Source organism: Oreochromis niloticus, linkage group LG13, assembly GCF_001858045.2.
Source record: "Oreochromis niloticus isolate F11D_XX linkage group LG13, O_niloticus_UMD_NMBU, whole genome shotgun sequence".
Classification (NCBI taxonomy): Eukaryota; Metazoa; Chordata; class Actinopteri; order Cichliformes; family Cichlidae; genus Oreochromis; species Oreochromis niloticus.
Window position 1 is genome coordinate 17,475,932 of NC_031978.2, and position 23,214 is coordinate 17,499,145.

At 39.4% G+C, this 23,214-nt stretch overlaps 2 protein-coding genes and 1 pseudogene across 3 annotated transcripts in view; 1 reads left to right on the forward strand and 2 right to left on the reverse strand.

Annotated features, from left to right (window-relative positions):
- LOC102076328 (redox-regulatory protein FAM213A-like) lies at positions 1–17,745 on the reverse strand (annotated as a pseudogene).
- mat1a (methionine adenosyltransferase 1A) lies at positions 8,256–14,458 on the forward strand. Its single transcript, XM_003451987.5, has 10 exons — positions 8,256–8,485; positions 9,974–10,051; positions 10,303–10,425; positions 10,517–10,629; positions 11,753–11,896; positions 12,082–12,207; positions 12,315–12,407; positions 12,493–12,675; positions 12,767–12,900; positions 14,004–14,458. The coding sequence occupies exons 1-10, from the start codon at positions 8,419–8,421 to the stop codon at positions 14,104–14,106; spliced, it is 1,164 nt and encodes a 387-aa protein (XP_003452035.1). The 5' UTR covers positions 8,256–8,418; the 3' UTR covers positions 14,107–14,458.
- zgc:154058 (Transmembrane protein 150A-like) overlaps positions 14,792–23,214 on the reverse strand; it is a 22,113-nt gene continuing 13,690 nt past the window's right edge. Inside the window, exons 7-9 of one of the 2 annotated variants that reach the window (XR_002064291.2) lie at positions 19,071–19,248; positions 17,656–18,413; positions 14,792–16,167 (exon numbers count right to left, since the gene is read on the reverse strand). Coding sequence is in view for 1 of the 2 variants with exons in the window: in XM_005456538.4 (XP_005456595.1) it covers positions 18,151–18,413; positions 19,071–19,248 (441 nt within the window). In the remaining variant the exon portion in view is untranslated. Of the gene's footprint in view, positions 18,414–19,070; positions 19,249–23,214 lie in introns of both variants that reach the window. The other variant, XM_005456538.4, reaches the window with a different exon arrangement.

The following is a 23,214-nucleotide window of genomic DNA, read 5'->3' on the forward strand; positions in this document are numbered from 1 at the left end:
TGTGCGTGCTCTCTATGAGCATCGCTGATGTATTGTTTTATTGTTAACTACTAGGAATGCCGTTTACATTAATTTTTCATCATATTAGGCCCAGATTAAGGTGTTGGTTTTGTGCGCTTTGGGATCAGAGCTGTTCTGTCTTTATTAGTTTAGAAACAACCCATCATTAAAAACACACAAAACATCATTACGCAATCGAGCTCATATAACCAGATAGTGAGTCATTACACAGTTAAAGTGTCACATTTTAACCACATAGCATGACATGTCAGCTCGTTCATTCTTATTTGCTAGAGGACATGCTTTTAGGAACATGTTATCGATCACTATCACGTAAGCTACTAATCATTCTGACATCTATCCTTTCATGTCTTCTCGCATTTTGCGGGCTGTTCTGAGCACTGCCAGCATATTCACTTTATCCCCAAATTCCTTCTCCCGGTGCTCCAGTAGAATACCCTGGGAGAAGAAATATAATCAATCATAACCAATGAAAATATCCAGATACACTTGGGATAAGGTATTTTTTTAAACATCACTTGTGCTCTACCTGATCTCCAGGCCCAATGACAAAGACTCCTCCCAGCACTAGTCCTTCACCTCTTAGGTTTCCCCAGAAGCCCCTCCTGTAGGCCCTCCAGATGTTCCTCCACACACCGATGCGCAGAAACATGGAGAGACACATCCACCTCACTTGTGGGCCATAGAAGTTTTTCTGTGAGAGTGAATATAAAAGCAGCTTATTGGCTTTAATTATGAAACCTTCCTTTTTCTTTGAATATCCTAAAACGTTGCATAGAGGAGTAACATAAGACCTTCTGATCCACGTAGACCTTCCCCAGAAAGTATTTCTTGAAGCAGTCCAGCTCCTTGCCGAGGTTTTCTTTCACCACCGCAATGAGGGGAACTTCAAGGTCCTGCAGCTGGGAGTTCAGAGAGGACAGCTCAGCAGCCTCCTAGAGGGATAAGGAAAGAGAGAATCAAAAGCACGAATAAAAGATAAACAGTTCTCATTGGGTATGTCGCTTCATACCTCTCTGCACAGTAATCATCCAGTTCGGCGTACGATCATGACTACAGCTCCAGTCTTCTCCCACAGAGTTTTGGCCTTGTGTCTCTCATGGACTAAAAGAGACAGCAGAGCATTACTGACTCAAAATGCCACTGAGTTTCCCTAAAAGAAAGAGAATTCATGTTCTTAAAATGAACCATATTTACGTGTCTTATAAATCTTATCTCTTCTAAATGTTGATGAAAGCTTGAATGGTGTTGGGTAATTTTACAATTTTTCACATAATATAATTACTCTTTCTGTTTATCAGTCATGTAGACAAGTTCCTGTGATAAAATATATATACATATACATATACATATATATATATATATATACTTTTTCCCACCACAGACAGCTGCAGTAACACAAATAGAAAACATAATACAACTAATTTAATTTGCATTTCAAATGTTTAGATCCCTAAGTTGTTATAATTTTCCTTGTTTCTGTTCTTTAACTTACCCCCTCCAGTTGTCTTCAGCTCTGTGTCCTCCAGTACTTTTAGGTCGGCCCATACTGGTTTGGTCTGGAACCAGTCTGTAATGGAGCTGATGACCTCTGCAACAAACAGACTCACTGCCTTCAGGACAGTGGTCACAGTCACCATGGTCCTAAACTGGCTCTATGAGGACCTGCACAGAAAGCAAGCACAAAGATTAACTTTCAGATATGTTTCTGTCTTTATCGCACACTCATGCATCCTAGGAATCAAGATCTTCTCAAAGTCTTTTCATGGGTCAGTCCCTCTGAATGTCACCAAACTAAACAACATAAAATAGTCTCATTAATAATGTCTAAGCACTTAACTGAACTAGAATCTGTAAAGCAACTCTTACCAGGCTGTGCTTCACGGCTAATGTGGAGAAATCTTGTGTTTTCAAGCAGCCTGTTAATCTCCCAACCCTCAGATCAGTCCAATCACAGTCAAATCCTTGCTCATATGAAGAAAACATGCAAGGAATTCCTCAAAATCTGCTGTTTAACAGGGATTACAATGAGCTGAATTCTCAGCACCAGGTTCAGCATGGTGCAGCACAGACAGCTTATCAAGCAGCAATGCAGACTCGGTGGTGAAACAGCATTTTTGGATATTTATTTAATGAGTTATGTTGTTCTAATTACAATTAAGCTGCTAACATTAATAAATAAAACTAGACAGGAACTCGGAGGTTGTTTATGGCTGTTGCACTCTTCTGTGACTCTTCATTACTTGCCAGCAAAACAAGCTGAAAGTAACTGGACAACTCTTGTGATCGGCTGAGACCAACACTGACACCTGCAGGAGGTTAGCGACATTACAGAAAGAAAACGTACAAAGTCTGCAGTAGCTGACTTCCATGATACAAATAGCATTGTTTATTATTATTTTGCTCATTCGTCAATCCCACATTTTAATCAGTTTTCCAGTTATAGCCAAGTCAAGAATAGATAAAACATGCCTCTGTTTACCACACATTAGTCTATTAGACATTTTGAACCATCTGCAGTTGTGATATTCAGGTTTTGCTCAGTTCCACATATAACGAATTGCATTAATTCATTCTGGGTGTTAGAAAAGCATTGTTAAAAAGAAATGTTTTAACTTTACTTAAACGTTTTAATTGAAAAACACTCTCTTTGAGAACTGATTTGATGTGTAGCACATTTTTTTGTTTGGCTTTTCTTTTGTATTTTTTAGATTTGATACTACGCCAAATGTGAAGGACTAATGCAAAGTGTAACTGTCTGTCATTGAATGTAATGATATGCTGAAATTTCTGTTTTATTTTTGTTAAATTGGAAATTTTGTGAATAGATTTAAAGATTTAACCTCAGATAAACTACAGGTTAAGGAGTTGGTGTCTGGTTTCAGTGTCAGGTATATTTGAGTATCATCAGCATAGTGGTTGTTGTTTTCCCTAAATCAGATTAATGAAATTACAAATTTTAATCTATTTTAAATGCATAATCAGTCAAATTCTCACATTTGACCTTGACTTTGACTCATTTTTGTGTAAACTAATTTTTCTTGAAAAGCTTAATGCTGCCCATTAGTTTATTTCTAACCTTGTCTCCTTTTCTCCTTGTCCCTCTCTGTAGCAATAAAACAACTGATATATGCTTAAAATCAGCATTCCCATTACAATGACATTGCAGTTTACTAATTTATTACCTAATAATGCAGTAAAATAGAGTGGGCCAATAAATAAATAATCCTTTAAATGTAGTTGTTTTGTAGGTGGATATTTTTCTTTCCTGATATTGAGGGCATTGCTGTTAATGTTAGAAAACCTGGTGGTAGTACTCTTTTTCTACAAGCCAAAGGACTGAAGATAGAAGATACTGAGGATAGATTTATTTACACAGTGGCAAGGCATATCATGCCTTGCTCCATGATTTCTATGAGGAAAGTGGATTGCTAGAGTGGTATTGAGGGTAATATTTCACTCATTGGTGGCAGTTTCACAGAGGAATGTGCTGAGGTCCCAAATGGGCTGGAGTACAGATAGGGTAGGGTGACACTCCCACCAGCCCAGCTGCTGCACTCCCTCTGGCTCAGCCATGTGCTGGGTTCATCTGCCTGGAGGCGTCTTTTTGTTACTGTAAATGATTATAGGTCATACTTGGTAACATAAAAGATGGTCTGTTTTTGTTTTCGTTTATACGAGAAAAAACCTCATCCATTTGTGATGATTAAATGTGCTTTAACCATGTGTAAAACTCATCTGTGAGGCTCAAGTGACGTCTTGGCTTTGTTTTGCTGCTGGTGTTCCCGTCACACTAACACACAAATGCAAACATATAAACAAATGTAGAACACCGTTGTGTGGGACCAATGCTGCTGGGAGTGTGTGGGACAGACAGCCAATCAAAGCTGAAGAACTGCACCCCACCTCCTGTGTGGTGTTGATGCTCATTTGCATTGGTTGACATGTTACATTCTTATTGCACTAGTGAAGCCAATCAGTGAGCTAAATCTGTAGTTAAAGAAGGAGAGTGAGAATGATAGGAATTACTGCTCATATATTGTAATCTGTGCCTGGTACCTTGATGGTGGAGATAGACTTTGCTTCCTTTATTTGTTAAAATTCTGAGCAAAATTATAATAATCATATTTTTGATATTAAAGGATTTTCAAGCCAATAATTCAGATGAATACAAACAACAAGCCAGTAGGTAGTAAAAGTCTGCAAAAACACAAACTTTTGATAAGAAATCACTATGTATCTGAGCATATAGTAAACTAAATCTGGTGACAAACTGTGTGCATTATCTGCTGTTTACTGACTGCTGCTGCTTATATAACAAGTTGTAGCGTACACACTAAACCCTCTGCAATCTCTCAACTGTGCAATAAAAGTCCAAGCCAGGAGAGATCCAACTTTTCCTGCCTGTTCTGACTACCATCCAGATGAAACTGGTTGGTGACTAGATGAGCTCAGGTTGTGGAGAGGTGAGCTGCACGTCCTTGAACCTGAGGAAAGACAAACAGGTGTTAACACCCACTCCCTCTGAGGCCCTCGGGGTTCGTTTAACATATCTTGTTCTGTCAAGTTTGAGTCTGACTGACCCTCAAGCCCCGAGGTGACCCAGAAACCATGACCCGGCTTTAAAAGACACACTTTCAGGTAGCCAATCAAACAGGAGGAGGTTACACTGTCATGTGGCTTGATCTTGTCAAAGTGGTTTCGGATTGGATGGGCAACATTGGGAAATATGGCAGGTTAAATGACGATTAAAAAGAAAAGGTACTTGGTAATTGGTGTTAAAAATATGTGAAGGTTTAAATACACTGGAAAGCTCCCTTGTAGAAATACAAAGTTCATAAGTCTACTATCTTTGTGCTTTTCATTTTCTGACAGGCTCTTAGTAGATGAAAGTTCAAGAGGATGTGAACTTTAGACCCTATCTCGTGTGTGTGTCTTCGGTAGATTTCAAACACAAAATGACTAATTAGAAGATATCAAACAATTCCTTCCTCTCCTACAGGGTTGCTGATTCATGGTTACATGGAACTTTTTTAGTGTATACCCAAATTATCTTCCACAACAATTAAATAGGAGAAAAATAAATAAGACAGCTATACATGGAGTTGCTTTATCGAAACAAATTGGCAACGATCATCTCCACTTAGACTAATAATTTCTAATTAGCTTGATTTAATATGAAAATCAGTTTAAGAACTCAGTGTGGTCCCCACTATGTATGAATCTTCATCATGCACCAGGCTGCTACTCTGATAGCAGTTATCTTTGAGCATAACCAGAGCAATCTTGTTGGCTTTGGAAAAAAATCAAGAACATTTTCTTAGTCAGTCATTAACAAATACTCTCTTTTTGTGAGTTCACATGTACACACAGCAACATGCGCTTGTGTTGAGCATTTTTAGACCAAAACATACAGGGGTGTCTGATCCACAGGTCAATCAGTTATGACAGCAGAGTGGTTCTCCACTTTCTTTGGCTTCAAGCAGGACTTTCACGTCTTCTCTGGTTTGATCTAGTTCACGTTTGTTATGTTAAATCACCTCTGACCTCTCTCTCCTAGTAGATAGCTTATTAGATTTTGAAGGTAGCACAGCGTAGGACACTAAATCTAACCAGGTTCTGACTGGGTTTATTTTTTTTACAGCAGGTGACATGACTAAATAAGGCGTGTCTACTAACAATCTCCTACTATGTTGTTATTGCCCAACATGTTTGCTAAGTCATACTTTAAAATCTGGGATAGCAATGTACAAAGGAAATTAGATATTTAAGATCAATCCATAAAAACAGTTGGATTGCTGTTATTTTGCATTTCATGTATACACTTTGCTCTTTCAACTAGGAAATATTTAGCTTATCCATTTTTTATTTGTTTTATTTGTAATGTCAACTCAGGTTTCATTGTTTTTCATGTAATTATTACTAAAACAACACAGGTAGATAAATTATTTTTGGCTAATTTCTACAGTTGAAAAATGGTTCAATTAGCACTAAGCTAATTTATGTTTGAATATTAGGCTACTTTTAGCTAAATATTAGCTAACTGTGAGTTACTAGTGACATTTTAGCTGTTGCTTTCAGCTAAATATAAATAATGAACACATGTCTACTATTTCCACTTTTAAATTGTTACTTTTGGGTTAGTCAACTATTGATGCATTTGTCAACTGTTTAAGGTTTTCAATTTTCATTTTTCACATACTTCACTGAAGAGGTATGTGGCACCCTGCCTACCTCTTGCCCCTCCTTTGCCCCCCTTGTAAAATATTTATATTACCTTTAAATATTTTAACTATAAACTATAAAGCAGATAGTTCAGATATCTTAGCTAGATAGCTCTGCAGATTTCAGATTCGGTCAGCATGCTACTTATGTGAGTAGTATTTATTTGTAAGTCAACACAGCTGTTTCTCATTTTCGTCTACCCCCCTGTATTTTCTAAAAGTTCCTTTCTCGTGTGCATGCCTGATTATCAGTGGTTTTCACTAATTTCAGCAAGCTAATTATTATTGCAGAGCTCTTGTTTTCAGCTATAAGTTCCGTAATACATAATACATACATCAAATCTGCTTTAAATGAGTCCTAAAGCTGTCAGGAACAGTGGTATTTTATTCACTACAGAAAGCTAGTTAAAATTCTCGTCTCATTTCTCAAGGCCAACTCAACACCGACTGAAATTAGAGCCAGATGATGGAAAGACGTAGAGAAAAAGGATTGGCCCACTGCACTCTTGTTGCATTTAATGGGAAAAGAAACAGTCAGAGCCATTTTTCTGTACGTTTATGTTTGTGCAAGCATGTGTTGTGTTTGTATTTATATGATAGAGAGGATCGCTTTCCTAAGCAGTCCTTTATAGCTCCTAATGTTTTGCAAAAACACAGACATGGTGAATCACGTGAAGTTCATCAGGGACATATCAGACATATCTCCATTAATTTGATCTTCTCTCTGGACATGGTTTGATATTTTCTGCAGTTGTATACAAAGACAAGAGCCTCAGGCTGGGACGAAAAGCGCATTCAGGCAACAGGTGACTGTCTTCTCTAAACCTAATTATTGGCAATGAAGTAAACTAATTATATAGAACTGAACCAAAGTACAAATTTCAAGTATTTCTTTTTTTTTTTTTTAATTTCTTTTGCTTTTAGTGTGTTTTTTCTTTTGAAGTTGTGACTTTATTGGGACTTGGAGATTTCACTTAGAGAATACAGTCATAAAAAATAGATATGTTTGCTCATGTAGTGGAGTTTTGAAGCAGTATTTATTTTAACTTAATTTTCCCTTTTAATCTGAAGCCAAATCTGGTACTGTTGATGCATTGATAAAAGTAAAAAGTGATTAATATTAGCTATACCTCAACCTGCTAACACTACAACGCTGATTTTTTCCATTATGTATGAAAAATAAAAGTCTAATTATTCACTTTCAGGCAAAGATAATTGTTCTGTTTTCCAAAGTAAATGCAAAGATGCACAAATATAGATAGATGTAACAAATTGAAATGTTTATACAACTCTAAAATAAAAAAACATATAGCCACCATGCAAATTGTATAAATATTATTAAATATTTGTGTTTGAATTGCACTAATAATTCAAATCAGATGGTATAAATATGACACTTATGATAAAGGTGATTGTTTTTTGCCTTTTAAATCAAATGTGCCCTTATATGGTATATTTTTGGGGGTTGGTATTTGTAGTTATTAAACTACTGACTGATTTTTACATGATGAAATGAATCATAAGCTAGAAAATATTTGAGCAGTAACAATGTTTAACAGCACTAATTTTTCGTGTCTTTTCACCACAGCAGTGTAAACTGATTTACTTGAATGATGTAAACACAAGTAATTGCATCATTTTCCTGCTAACAGCAGCTACCTTTCTCTCTCTGTCCATAGGCTACCCTAACTTGGCTGTCCCACCTGTGTGTTGTGGGGGGTGGGGGAACTCCTTCTTAAAGCTGTTTCTGCTTGGACACGGAAACGGCACGCCCTGAAGCAGAGCAGTCAGAGCAGGGGAAGATTGAAAGCATACTATCAAGCATTATAATGCTTACAAAGGGTTAACAAGCAGTTTGAGCTGAAATTCCCTCCCATCATCCACTCCCCCCTGGAATGGACTGTCCCATGGATTCACATGGTGTGTGTGTGTGTGTGTGTGTGTGTGTGTGTGTGTGTGTAAATGAGTTACAGAATGCGTGTGTGTTCCCTTAGCCATATATATTGGGCCATGTGGACACAGATGTGAAGTTTGCAGGACAGACTTCGCATTGGCTGCAGGGCTATTGGTCTCCCTTTCTTTTATCTCTCTGGTAAAGAAAGCCAGTAGGAATATAAAGCCACCTTCAGATCTCTGTGCACTGGAAATTAAATAACCCTACCCCACAGAAAAAATGAGTGATCATCTGGAAGATGGTTCTTTCATGTTCACCTCAGAGTCCGTGGGAGAGGGACATCCAGGTGAGTCTTTTTACCAAGTTTAGCCACCTCTGTTACAGTGACAGTAAATTTTAATGCATTAAAATATAAGCTCAACACTATTGAAAATACAGTGTAATCTTGCAAAAATAGCATGCATATAAATAAACATGATGCAAGTTGGACACTATGTCCAAAGTAACTCCACAGTGCCGCGTGTTTACACGCCAGGCATGGATGGTATTCCATTCACAGCAACATGTGTTTAGTGGCCTTCACTCTCACTTGTAGGCAGCTGGAAGCGAATGTGTGTTTGACTGGTGCACAATTACATGTTTAAAAAAAATGTCCAAGAAGAGGGCAGACACACAAGTTTAATGTAGTGTGCAAAAGAGGCCATCTAAATGACATGCAAAATGCTCTTCAAGAACAATGTCTCAAGGACACAATAAGATAAGAAGTGACATATTAGTTCAACTATGTTATACTTCAATCTAGTTAAATTATATCAAATACTCAGTAAAGTGATCCCGAGATGTTCCCACACTTAAATAAGAAACCTTGCCTAACTTGTAGTTGTACTCTGTCCTCCATATTGCCTTTAAACTCCACGGTGCCCTGTCAATGTGTTGTAATCCCTTCACAAATATGTAACCTTTCAAAGTCCCATGTGCTAAATCGATAATGAGTAAGAGTTGTGCAGCTTCACAGATAGTGGCAGTATTACATAAATGCCGACTGTTAAAAAATTAAATAAATAAAATAATTTAAAAATGAAACTGCTTTTTGAATCTGGATTCATATTAATGTAGTTCTGAAGTAAAAGTATGCTAATCTGACAAAGTACTTATGAGAGGATGAATGATACCAATGCACCTGAATTCAAAATCTCTTTCAAACTGGCCTCTAAAACAGCAAGTGATGTAGATCCACGTGTTACACATCATGGTGTCCCTGTATTTCTCATTTAAGGAGGTTCTTTTTAAAAAAATATTTAAATATTGGAAGCGAGTAGCACCCCTGAAGCCAGTTTTAATGATAAACTTGACAGGTTTGAAGTTTTACTTCTACTGTTTGTACAGTAACAGAGTTGGGTGGCCTTGGCAGAACATTGCAGTACACACTTTTTAATTTGATAACACGACTCAAAGTCTGGGCTGTTCCCACAGATAGTGGCCATTTTAGTGGCTTTTCCTAAGATGCACCTGTTTCACCAGCAGAGTAGTCAGATGCTGATGGGCTTTCTGATGTAACCGGTCTCCTGCATTGCTTCAGCAGGACGACACAGACAGATGAATAGGATATATAGTGAGGCATTGTCCTGCTGCCCCGCTAAAGTCAAACATTCAACTACTGCTATGTGAAATATTAGGATGTAACCTTTCATACTTTCATATAAATTACAAAACTGATATCTTCTTTTATTAGTGTTAGGCTAAGCGTGCAATATAAACGTGCAATATGTATTTTTTTCAATACATTTGTAAAAATCTTCGGAATCTGATGTTTTTGCCTGTTATGTGTCCACAGACAAGATTTGTGACCAGATCAGTGATGCTGTCCTGGATGCACATCTGAAGCAGGATCCCGATGCCAAAGTGGCCTGTGGTGAGCCAGAATTTGTCTCTTTTTCGTTAAAAAAAATGCCAAAGCCAAGAAGAGGCACAGTCTAATGAATCAGTTTGTCTTAGCAAAAAAAGGGAGCAAATGAAGGCAGAGTATAAGCCAACTAACCCACTGGTCTGAATTTCACCTGGATTTTATGTCGTCAGCAGTGTTGATACTGTTTATTGTATTTCAGTGTTGACAACTTGCTGATGATGGCAAAACAGCTTTGTAACCAAAGTTTGTGTTGGCAGAGACGGTGTGTAAGACTGGCATGGTGTTGCTCTGCGGAGAGATCACATCTCGGGCCGTTGTGGACTATCAGAGGGTGGTGAGGGACACCATCAAGTACATTGGATACGACAACTCGGAGAAAGGTGAGAAAGCAACAATTAGACATTATTTGTGTTCTCTGTATTTAGTGTTTCCCTCTTAACCATCTCAATCCAATTCACTTCCCTTCTGAAGGTTTCGACTACAAGACATGTAATGTGCTGGTGGCCCTGGAGCAGCAGAGTCCAGACATTGCTCAGGGGGTCCATGTTGACAGGAAGGAAGAAGACATTGGAGCTGGAGACCAGGTAGGGCCACTGCAGTGTCACTGGGTCACTTTGGCTTGACAAGCCAGTGACCCTTACCAAGCACAGTTTGTTTGACTCTTTACTTCAACAGTAGAGAATATAGACGAGATCTGGTGGAATAGTGTTGGTGTGTTCAGGTTTATCAGTTCAGTAGAGCCGGAAAAAGTAGTTTTATCTAGTCCAATATTTAAAATCCTAAATGTTACAAGCTAATTGTACTGCAGAAAAATGTGCTTCGTGGCTGATATATCATTATTAGATTAGATAAGTGTTCATGTTACTTTTGCAAATAAATTTATTGTAGTATAGTAAATAAGGCCCCAGCCAAGGGTTTGTGGCTCTTTAAAGGGTCACAAATTTAAGGATAAAACTTTGATGTGTAGAGGGGAAACTTCCTTTTCATGAAATTGCTCACAGTCTTTAAGTAATCTGAAGCATGATAAAAATATGTCCAGTATGTCGTGGAGTAGAAGTGTAATGCAGCAGAGAAAGGAAATAACGAAATTATACAATTGTATATGAGTGCAGTACTTGAGTGAATCAGTGTAATTTAATCAGTAACACCATCATCATATTTAATAGTTTGGATAAAGAAATAACATGTTTAGATGAAATTGATGCTTTCTTTGCATTATACCTCAGTAAGAGACAAACTCACGACTCAGGATCATTAATTCTATAAAAGACTTCTGGCCTCAAGAAAGAAAGCATCACATGATGGTTGCTACACGGAACCTCCATGAGGGGATGACTGGGGTCCAATTGTCAATGAAATACACTGTACAGAAAAAAAATTCTCCTATGCTTAAGACTAATCAATGAAATATGGAGTAATTTGACTATATTATATATAAAGTCCCATAACCATACAGGGTATAATCTACCTGAATTTTTTTTTATCATTTCAGCTTCTACTTCTATTTTGTCTTCTATAAATGCCTCTATGACCATTAGCCATTATGTATCCATTATGTATAAGTATTATTTTAAAAATGTTCTTTTCATAGCTTATATTTTATATGTTTTGTCTCATATGATAATAGAAAGTGCTGAAGATATTACTGATAAGATATTACTGATAAAAGAGCATACTGCACATCAGTATTCTCTATTCTCTCTGTAGGGTCTGATGTTCGGCTATGCCACAGATGAGACGGAGGAGTGCATGCCGCTCACCATCGTCTTAGCTCACAAACTCAACGAAAAGATGTCTGAACTCAGACGCAATGGCATCGTTCCCTGGCTGCGTCCCGACTCTAAAACACAGGTGAGGTAGTGCAACATGTGCACATTTTTTACTTACCTAAAACACAGTACCACAGCAGTTTGGGTATTTTTTGCTTTCAAGCTTGGATGTATTTCATTAGAAAGTCTGAAGCTGTTTTGTCACACGCGCCATAAAACAGCTAACCACAGCCTCAGTGAGTGTACCAATTCTTGTTAATCCCACAGGTGACCGTGCATTATGACCAGAAGGGTGGAGCTGTGATCCCCAAGAGAGTTCACACCATTGTGATCTCTGTCCAGCACGATGATGGCGTCACTCTGGAGGAACAGCAGAGGGTCCTAATGGAAATGGTAGAGCCTCATGAACACAGCTGACTGGGCGCTGTGTAATGTGTGTAATGTGTCATGTGGGAAATAAAGTCACATGTTTGGTTTTAATGCTGTCTTGTTTCTATCAGGTGATCAAATCTGTGGTCCCTGCAAAGTATTTGGACAATAAAACTGTCTACCACCTCCAGCCAAGTGGTCGCTTCGTCATTGGAGGACCACAGGTGATCATCACATTCAGGGGGAAAATAATAAAGCAAACTAGAAAGTCATCACTGGTTTTTGCTCATCTTCCTTTTTTGCAAACAGGGTGATGCTGGTGTAACAGGAAGGAAGATTATTGTAGACACATACGGTGGCTGGGGGGCTCACGGTGGCGGAGCTTTCTCTGGCAAAGATTTCTCAAAGGTTGATCGCTCTGCTGCCTATGCTGCTCGCTGGGTGGCCAAGTCTCTAGTTAAAGCCAAACTGTGCAGGAGAGTTCTGGTTCAGGTGAGGTTACAGCTTCACCCTCCAAAGCTGTGCATAGATGACCGATGAGTGGAGTACAAATATGCAAACCACATCTCTGTGTGTGTTCAAGGTGTCTTATGCTATCGGAGTGGCCCAACCTCTGTCCATCTCCTTGTTCACCTACGGGTCCTCTCAGAAGTCAGAGTCAGAATTGCTCAAGATTGTCAACAAGAACTTTGATCTCAGGCCAGGAGTCATTGTCAGGTAAAAACCCACAAACATGACTTTTGCATAAGATTAAATATGAATATTTACTTAAACATGAAGATGTTCTGCTTGCATTCTAAATATGAGTTAAAAAAAATTGGGACTTACTTTTGGCATTTTAAGGACTAAATAACTGATCAAAAATCGGATTCATCTTGATGAATATATCTTGATGAATTTAACATATATATATATAATTAAGTTCAAACTTTAGTTCAACTTTATTTATATAGCCCCAATTCACAACAATAGTTGCCTCAAGGTGCTTTATTCTATAAATTAAAGAGCTAGGATAATTTCCCTCTATTTAAACCTAGCCCTAGATTTCCCTTCTCTATTATAATGTTCTTGTTGAGATGCAGTGTTATAGGTGAGCATTTCATTTTAAAGTGGATCTATTATGCTGTTTGTTTGTTTTTTCTATCTTCACTCTACTAATGTAGCTTTGCATGATTCACATATAAAAATAATGATTTATTTAATCATAAGCTTTGGTGCAGCCCTTTAGTTCATCCTTTGTATGAAATCAAACATAATCCTCTTTCTTTTGATTGGCTGCCCCTCCAACAGGAACACAGTATCCACTCTAACTGATATAGTACAGAGCAAAACAAGAAGATAGTTGTGTTTTGAGATCTTTTACCAATATGAACATTCATCATTGTAACAGCATATATGTAACAGAAAGTAACTAAAAGCACAATAGGCCCAATTTAAAGTACTCAACAATAACAACTATTTTTAATTGATTTACCAAAATCGCTAATTGTTAAGAGCTGCATTACCCATGACTTCATTTTGGTTCAAGTGTTTAAGAGTTCTGTAATCGATAAATGTTGGAGGTTGATCCAAAGTGCAGTACAAGCCATCCTGACACGCAGACAAACTTTGCCACCCATATACGCCAAATACAAACAAAAAACCCTAAGCTCACAAGAGGACATGCAAACAATCAGTACTTACAGCTCATTGCACAACATGTTTCACCTTTATGTTTTTTTCTACTCTGTTTAAGAATTCATGACTTCAAATAGTTTTGATCAAAATCTTCACAGTCCTTTCTCGCCTGCGATGTCTCATCTCTTGTGTGTTCTTCTTAGGGATCTGAACCTGAAGAGGCCGATCTACCAGCAGACAGCCTCTTACGGCCACTTTGGCCGACCGGAGTTTTCTTGGGAGGTGCCCAAAAAGCTTGTCTTGTAAATACTCCACCAGCCTGTCCTGATCTCCACCTGGATCCTGAACAAGACTTCGTGGACTACAACCAGCTCCAATACAACTGATTGGACACTTTTTTTTAACAGAAAAAACCAAACAACTGAAACCAAAGTTAGGGAGGGATAAGTGAGCTTTCAAGATGTGAGAAGGTAGTTATATGTGTGTGAGCAGTTGTAGCCAGCAGACATATTAAGTGACATCCTCCCAGTGAGGAGAGGGACATTGCAGATGACATCTCAGTAACTAATCTTTTTCCACCGTCCTTTCCGAGGCCAAATAACATCCGGATATTGATGCTTTAAAAATACACATACAATCAATAGTCAAAGTCAGTAAAGTAAAGGGACAGTACAATAGTAAAATATAAATACTTCCACATCACTAGGAGCAGTGTTTTACCTCAAAGCTGTGAATTTTTGTTTGTTTGTTTTTTTGGCCAGTATACTTAAACAAGCTCAGTACTTTATTCTTAAAAGGTGCTATTGCAAAATGTGTATTCCCTCAGTGGCTGCCATATTATTGTAAGAGGTGTAATTACTGCTCAACCAAAAACGTGGCTTAAGAAACCGTATTGTCATGACTATAAAAAACTGTTGTAAACGTGCCACAGGAAGCTGTTTGCACTACTACCATTCCCACTGTGTGAGATAACAGGTCAAGTTCGGATCTCTGGAGGAGATAACTTATAAATCAAAATGTAAAATAGCCTTTGCAGTTTTGTCTTCACACTGCTCTTCCCTTTCAGCCACCTGTGGAAGATGGTTTTTCTTCTTTTTCTTTAGTACCCGCAGGCTTTCTGCTGTAAATGTGGCTCAACTTAGCAAATAATTAGAAGTCTGAATCTTTGCCGTTAGCATTTAGTGGACCACCGATGTCTTAAATTTGCTGTGTTTTACAACTTTAGAAGCACACGCTAGCATATATCACACTTCTTTAAAAAATACCTTTAAGAATATTTCATTTTTGCCCAGCTTTTTGGCATTTATTAATGACAGAGTATTTAATTAGATCCTTGAGAAGCACTTCTGATGGGATTAAGAAAGTCTTAAGAGAAAAACAAAAAACTTTGTCTGTAGAGCTTCAGGACGTTTTGGTGGCGAGTGTAAAAAACATGTAAGTTCACCTACAGCTCACACTGTTTTGTTATAGGAGTGTCACCTTCTGTCAATGAAACTGGATAATGTAAATAATTAAACAATAAAAAAAAAAAAGATTAGAGAACCACTGTCTGGTTCTTTGTGCTCATGTTGTGTAATGAAACCAGTGGGATTCAACGTTTGCTGTTTTTTTTTATTTGTTGAATATTAAGGCATAAATGGATACAATCATCAAAATAGAATTTACAACTGTGACCTCTTTGGTTTCCATGATCAAAACAGTACATAAGGCACAGGGAGCTGTATAACTTAGAGTGGGGTGATGTGAGGATTGTTGGGTTCTTGTTAGTCGGAATGGTCTCACCAATGATCTCTTGATTACACGAGTAAGCTCAGTTTTCTCGCACATTTGACAGAGTCTTGATTAGCAAAAACAATCTATTACGTAATGGCTAATCATCAGTCTTACAGCTCGGTAAAAAAACAACAACAACAAAAAAAAAAAAAACGCCAGCTGCACCTATACTACATAAAAACAAATGTACACGAGGAATCCCATCAACAAAAATTCAATTTAAACAAAGACGGCAGAAAGCCAAAGGCCTTGAATCAAAGAACGCAGCTGGTGTGGTAATGTTTTCCTGAGTGTAGAGATCAGATAGATCCATAAATGAGGAAGAATGATTTATGAAATGAAGAGAATGATGGCGAATGTGAAGATTTAAAAGAAATGTTTCTTTTTTTTGTAGTGGTCAGCTAGAAATAGGAAATATTCATAAACCATGATGTCAGATGAAATACTTTAAGTAAATATGAAATGATTAGCACCATTATTTTAGTGAACGTTTAAAATGTATTGAATGTTTAATGTGGTTTCTCGGAGGAACCTCATACTGTAAAAGTAGTGTATTGTCGCAGGCAGAAGCTCAGGCTGCAGTTGAACCTCCACCTTTATGAAATAATAGAAAAAAAACGTGAGTTGGCCTTAGTATTCTGACTGCAGGCAGAAAAAACGGACAATTTTTCAAGTAGAAAAAAAAACCCTCCTGTGAGCTTAACACATGCAATAAGCGGTGTGACCAGCAGAGAGAAGCAAGTGCTCAGTGTTGCGGCTGGTGTCACTTTCAGCTCCGTCCTCAGTGCAGCGTGCACAGGCTTCCCCTTCACTCTAGTTCAGTCTAGTCTGATACGTTCAGCCTGATAGTGAATAACTACTTTTCAGTAACATACTGTGAATTTGCGGACAAATTACACAAACAACATCTCAGCTCGACATGTGGCCAGATGTGCTGATGGCCAATTACATGAAGTACTACTGTTGTAAAGCCTCTGATTCCTCAAAGCTTGAGAAAATTATGCACAGATGTTAGCAAGCATGGAGCATTTCTCCACATTTTGGTACTCCTGAGCTTTTGTCCCTGCTCTCACTATCAGAGTCACAGATTTACCTTATGTCTCTTCTTATTGCTTTGCTGTAATCACAGCTGAAGTAAGGGAAAACAACAAGGTAAGGCCTATTTGTGTATTAGCACCAATGCCATAGGCACACTTGTATTTGGCACATACTGCAAAATAACACAGTAACACAGGGGCAGGACAGTCCATCTCTACCATGTCTTACATTAAACAGATCCTTTTCCCTTGTCCCACTACACCAGCTTGATGTGCTGAAACATCTCCACCTGTGCAGAGTTTCGAGCTTCACAGAAAAAGGAAGCAGCTAAAGCAATAAGAACACGTTCTCCTCCTCCTGCATGTGGGAATAATAAGATGCAGACCTCTGCCTACAGGACCTGGAAACACGTGTAATGCCCTGTCACTAAACTCAATAAAGCCAGTGCACTGGATTGAATTAGCTGGTACATATTTGGCCTCTCGACACTGTGTCACCTCTCCTTCATATTCTTTTACAGAGAAGGCGTTCAATCCAGCATTATTTAAGAGCTGAGCATTGATCTAGTCTATGGATCCCAAGAAGAATGGGGAAGGGTGTATTTTTTCAGTCTTAATTAGAAGATTTATGTGACTCAGAGCTCACTGAATTTCTTAACACAGTTTAAATAAAGACATATGAAACGTCACCCGAATACTCCGGAAATAATAAGTCCATGCAGTCTGATACTTTAACAGCAATATTAGGCTTGCATATACGGCACAAACTTTAATGCTGCAATAAGCATTTTAAACAAAATGACACTCGTATCTAAATACAAGCCATGAGATGCACAACAGAGCTCAGAACTACTCTGATGTCCACCAGATGATATTATTTCTGATTAGTTTTGGTCAACCAACTCCACAGAAATATTTTAGCTTTACATGTGGCTTTGGAAGGGAGGTAATGTGCAGATGAGTATGCAGAATGAATAACCAAAACAGTAAAAAACAAAAGAAGATCTATACAGTGTAGGGTGTTAATTACAAAGATGTGACTTACCATCAAAAATATTGCTTAACAGAGGTTTATGTGATGAAAAATGCAAACTGCCGCCCTGTTCTGTTTCCAGGATTGAAACACTGTGACACCCTCCCACTGTAATACTGTCAGCTGGGCTGTCCAGCAGCCTTCACTTCTTACACACTCTGAACGCATCGGGGCAGTCATCTGAATCCGAGGCCTTCGGATTCACAAGACCTCCACGATCTGATTCACAAAACGCTCCTCTGATGGTCACTGAGGACAGCAATGAGCAGGGAGAAAATTTGGTTTTGCACGCCTGTGCAATGTGCAAAATGCAAACAAGTTCTTAAGAGACACAAAGTTTGACGTAAGTATAAACTGCAGCAGAGCTACGCCCGCTCTGAACGGCTGCTGCACTGGCCTGGTTCATTTCAAACCTTCAGACGAACACGGCTGGAAATGAATAATTCAGACTAGAGTTGGAAAGGAATAAAATGAGGCAACTGTGTGGCATCAACGTGTGCCAGGAGGCTACAGCATGGACATGCTTTCAGGTTGGTGTGGATGTGGCTGTGAGTGCAAACCGGGCCCTCCCAGTGCGTCCATCTTGTGTTCTCTGCCAGCAAGTCCCAGGGAGCCTCCTCTCGCCAGCACCACCATGGTATCTGATGACATGCCGGAAAACTCGAAGGCAAAAGTCCCGTAAAAAAGCATGATGATGATGCAGAACACCCATTCGAAGATGGCCGAGGCGTGTTGCAGGACGAAGCTCTCCTGACAGAAAAAAACACCACCTGAAACACACGGTTAAGGAAAACAGCAGCAAAGCAATGCAAGGACCTAAAACTGAAACGCCCCGACAGGAAGCAGTCGTGGATACGGCCCTCCACTCACCTGCACGATGCAGATTAAACATTCAGGTTTTGTCCAGGTTAAGTAAACAAGACACAATGAGTTAATTAGTGAGCTTTACAAGTGCTCACATGTTGATTATGTTACCCATGAAGAGACAGGCCCAGGCTACGGCTACTGTACATCTGTACTGTAGGTCCAGCTAATATGTTTTGTCCACATGCACTGTAGCTCTGAACCTCTCTAGATGGATATCAGCTGACAGAGATATTGGATCGGACGTAAGTCGGTCTTTCATCTTCCACCTCCTACTATGAAATATGCTGGAGTGCGCCAAGATTTCCTGATGCATGCTTCCAAAACTGTCTGAAGCAGACACGAGACTGGCGTTAACGCACTACATTAATATCTGGTAAAAAGGTCACTGTATCACACAATTATAGAGTTAAAAACTCTTGCTCTTTTATGTCATTGCTAAAGAGGTGCCAGGGACTAACTGCATGAAACAATAAATAAAAATATCTGATGAAAAGATGTAAAAGGGGATGCTTAGTCCCTAAAGCTTCAGGGCAGCCATCTGTAGAGGCTGGAAAGGATACTGAGCACCAAGGCTACGAAGGCCAGCAGGGTCATGCAGAGCCGGAGGTGGGCCAAGTTGTACTCCCCTTGGGTTTTGGCCAGTCGGTACGTCAGCGCTGACTGCAGGCACACAAACAGCATACTGGTGGGAAAGGCAATGCCTGCTCCGACATAGTGGAGAATTTTGGCATTATCCACCTGTGATATAGGGACAGAGAACAGGAAGAGAAGGTAAGGGAGCCATTTAAAGGGTTGACGCAAAGACATAACACAAAATAAAAACATCTAGTGAATGTGACGTGGGAAAATTCAGGAAGGGGCCCCATCACCCAGTTTCAGTAGTATGTAAAATTCAGGTCGAAGCTTCTTACGATTCTTTAAGTAAAAAGGGGAAAGAGAAAAGCAACACAAAAGGCAAGGGTACAGGAGGCAACAGCAGCAAGCAAAAAGACAGAATGCCTCCTTTTCCCTGCTGGTCACAAGAACAACAAGAAACAATACACAAAAGAGCCGCTCAGCAGCATGTGACTACAGCTCCCACTGAAGGGTCCACACACACACACACACACACACACACACACACACACACACACACACACACACACACACACACACACAGAGCTCAGATGTACTGATCTGAGCAGATAAGAGATTTAGTGGTACATTAACTTGAGCTAGAGACACATTAAAGGACTAGCCTGATTTGCTCAGATAAAAAACAATTGTTTCATGGTTAATGCCAGATGTATAAATTCTGCTATTTGTTATCATTTTCCAGGATCATTACAGCAATAGCCTCATAGTTTGGTATTTAAGCCATTTGTCTGTTGACCTGGTTAGTACATGCTGAACATTCTTTTGTAGTAGGCTAATCCTTGAAGTGGCAACGTAAGACTTGCATAAGAAAAGTTTGGAACCTCCAAAAGTTGAATCTGTTCATCTGGACGTAGCGTTTTGTGGGAGAAACTCATCCAAGTGACTTCTTCAGTCTCAGCTGACTGCAGGTTTCCCCAATCTTATAAACAGTACATTTGCATAATGACTGAAACCAGCCCACTGGAGTTAAGGAGGCCATTTACGTGAAAAGGGAAAGACCATCTCTGAATCGAGGAGGGGGCCTAAGGGTACATCTTTCGCCATCTTACAATGCTGTGATTGCAGCCATTCCCCAAATCTCTGTGAATGGTACTCATGGCCTCAAGGAACAATGGGCTGTGAGGTCCAGGTGTGAGGTGTGAGGTACTCATGGCCATTGATCAGTGGTCTTTGATCAGTGGGTTTTGGTCAGTGATTGTTGATCAATGGTCATGAGAATTTGCATAATTATGATTAGGGAACTGACCTCACAGCCCATTGTTCCTTCAGTGGGCTGATTTCAGTCATTATGCAAATGTACTGTTTATAAGATTGGGGAAACCTGCAGTCAGCTGAGACTGAAGAAGTCACTTAGATGAGTGTCGAAACGTTTCTCCCACAAAACGCTACGTCCAGATGAACAGATTCAACTTTTGGAGATTTACTTTCCTGGATGATTGAGGATGCATCAAAAAAGTTTGGAACAGTTGAGATCTGCTGTAAAGCTCTCCTGAGCCAGAATTTTGTATCTCACACAGTAAAATCAATCCAATTTCTTCAACTCCAGTGTGGCACCTCCACCTCTGGACACACAACAACCAATGCTTTGTTCTCCATCTTCTTCATTTTCTTCTGACTAATCTATTTTCCACGCTAGAGCTGCAAAAGTTTAATCAGTAAATCAGAATTGATAAGGATTCTGATCCAATGTATTGTGAAGTGAAAATAATGGTTTATGGTATTTAATGAGAAAATCACTTTGACTTTGTGACGGCACGTTTTTTATCATTTGGCAGGTGTGTGTGCATGTGAGTGAGTGTGTGCAGCCAGGAGTCCCAGATTCAATCACTAATACCTGTTTGTTTACGCCATCAACTGATCACTGCTAATCACAGCCAGGTAATGTATGCAGCTAATATATACAGGTGCAAAATTAGCGGATTGTGAGCACACTGAAGTGATCAAAGTGTGGCAGTGAAAAGCAGTGTAACATCAAACAGGGAAAGCATAAGGAAGGAAATGAGAATAAAGAGAAGACTGGGCAGCACTTAAGAGCAACAGCTCTTTTTATAGCTACACATATTTATCTGAAACCACTCTGAGCTCCTGCCTTCATTAGTGGGTTTTCTGCAGCTAAATTCAGCACAATACTTAGCTGCACCTGTGATATTTCCCAAAGTAGCAGTCAGATCTTTTTACTGTTTCTTTTATATTCCCATGCATAATCCTGAGGCATTGAGGAATGAGCAGTAATAGTGTTCAAAGGACTGAGGTAGATAAGCGCTGTGACGATGTTTCTGTGGGAACGAGCCTAACGTTGTTTTTTTCTCTATTTTCATTTTCTAGAAACAGAACTAAATGAGATGAACTGAAACATACCGACTTTACCGACTCGCCTCCGTTGTGCAAGACATACACAATGGCTGTGAATATCTGTAACTGAAAGTGGCACCACCAGTGATTACAACAGCCCTTTCGACATCACCTGAAGACCAGAGCTTTTAGAAAAAAAAGAGAAGAACGAAACACCAATGTGTTTTAAGTGAGGAACTGGTGTGCAACTTCAGTTCCTGATTTGCGTGACATCTTCCAGCCAAATCAGATTGGAAATACCTTCAGACTGTAGGTGGTATCAGTCTTTTTCATCAAACATTCAGTGGGATTAGCAGTCCAGGCAACTTTTCTACTCCTTTTTCTTTCTCTCTTTGTTTTCCTGACAGCTGCTTTCCATGTAGCTGTGTCACACTCAGGCACCTCTGTGTGGCAGTAATGTGCTTCTCCATCAACAATTCATGTACTTCTCTTCCCAGATCATCAGATCGCTTGACGGGAAAAGCCCCCGTGGCTCCACCACACCACAGCTGTACTGCCAAAGTCTTATGTAACACACAAGTATGCGCTCAAGCAGTTGATGCGGCTGATTACGCTGCCATGTGTTGTGTCTCTTGCGCTTTCTTTGATCTGTTTCGATTTTGACTGTCAGACACCTGCTCTGCTCCCTCTTCTCTGAGTCAAACTTGTTTGTGGCGTTTGCCAGTGGATCCTGAATACACGTGTTTTCAATGCTAAAAATGTGGGTTTGTGTAATGTCCTGAACTTCAAGAGAGGGCAGTGTGTGAGGCGGGCTGCAGGGATCAGGCTTGTGATTGGTTATAGATGGGGCATCTGTTACACACACCCTGTCTGCCTAGCTCCTCTCCATGCATGGCCAGACTTGATGACTCACTTCCCCCTGGCTCTTCTCGTAAAATTCCTCCCTGTTCTGCAGAGCTCGAGCCTCATAAGAAAAGCGGGAAGAAGGTGAGGTTGACATTACTACACCCTCGCATGAACTGCCACATCTGCAAATCTGCTCCAATACACACATACACAACTCTTGTAAGAGGAGTATGTAAAACGAGCCGAGACTCTAACATGTCAAACAATCAAATTTAACCAAATAGTCACATCTGTAGAAATATTATACTCTAAGAAACTTCACTTTACTTCAACACAAACCAAATTTTCTTTCAAAACTTTTGCTCCTCTCTTTACTCTGAATATAGCATCAAATGCTTTCTCCATGGCTGCCTCTCTCTCTTTATTTTCCCATGAACTATTACGGCCTTTTTAAAGCTGAAGAAGTTCGGCTGCATGGTAACAAGATTTTGCAGTGATATCCAGCCCAGCGTCAAACACCAAAATAACCTCCCCTCAGAGGACATTAAATGGTCTTACTTTTCTTACCCTAACCATGACCACTTCCTGAATCTGACACGTATGCTGACTTTTAACCAAAAATTCAACAGTTGACATTATGCACACTTTCTTTGAAGTGGTCGCAACAATGTTACTGTCTAAACAGAGTTCTGTCCACGCAGCAAAGGTAGTACTAATACACATACACACACACTGTCTAGGCATCCAGCCAGAGCTCTAAATATTTAAACTTCAAGAAATTCTTTCCCAAAGAACAGAAGAAGGAATTCACGTTGGGTTTCTTCACTTGAAGTTTTAGGACCAAAGAAATTATTGTGAACAGTATTGTGCTGATGAAGGAAGAAGTTAACATTACAAACATTGAGGTGTGTTTAATCTCAAATAAAAGGT

Bases quoted from the DNA above. Each gene is read 5' to 3' on its own strand.
- mat1a (XM_003451987.5), top strand. From the start codon at position 8,419: ATGAGTGATCATCTGGAAGATGGTTCTTTCATGTTCACCTCAGAGTCC. The intron at 10,052-10,302 runs GTGAGCCAGAAT...TTGTGTTGGCAG, and splicing joins CGATGCCAAAGTGGCCTGTG to AGACGGTGTGTAAGACTGGC. The intron at 12,208-12,314 runs GTAGAGCCTCAT...TGTTTCTATCAG, and splicing joins AGAGGGTCCTAATGGAAATG to GTGATCAAATCTGTGGTCCC.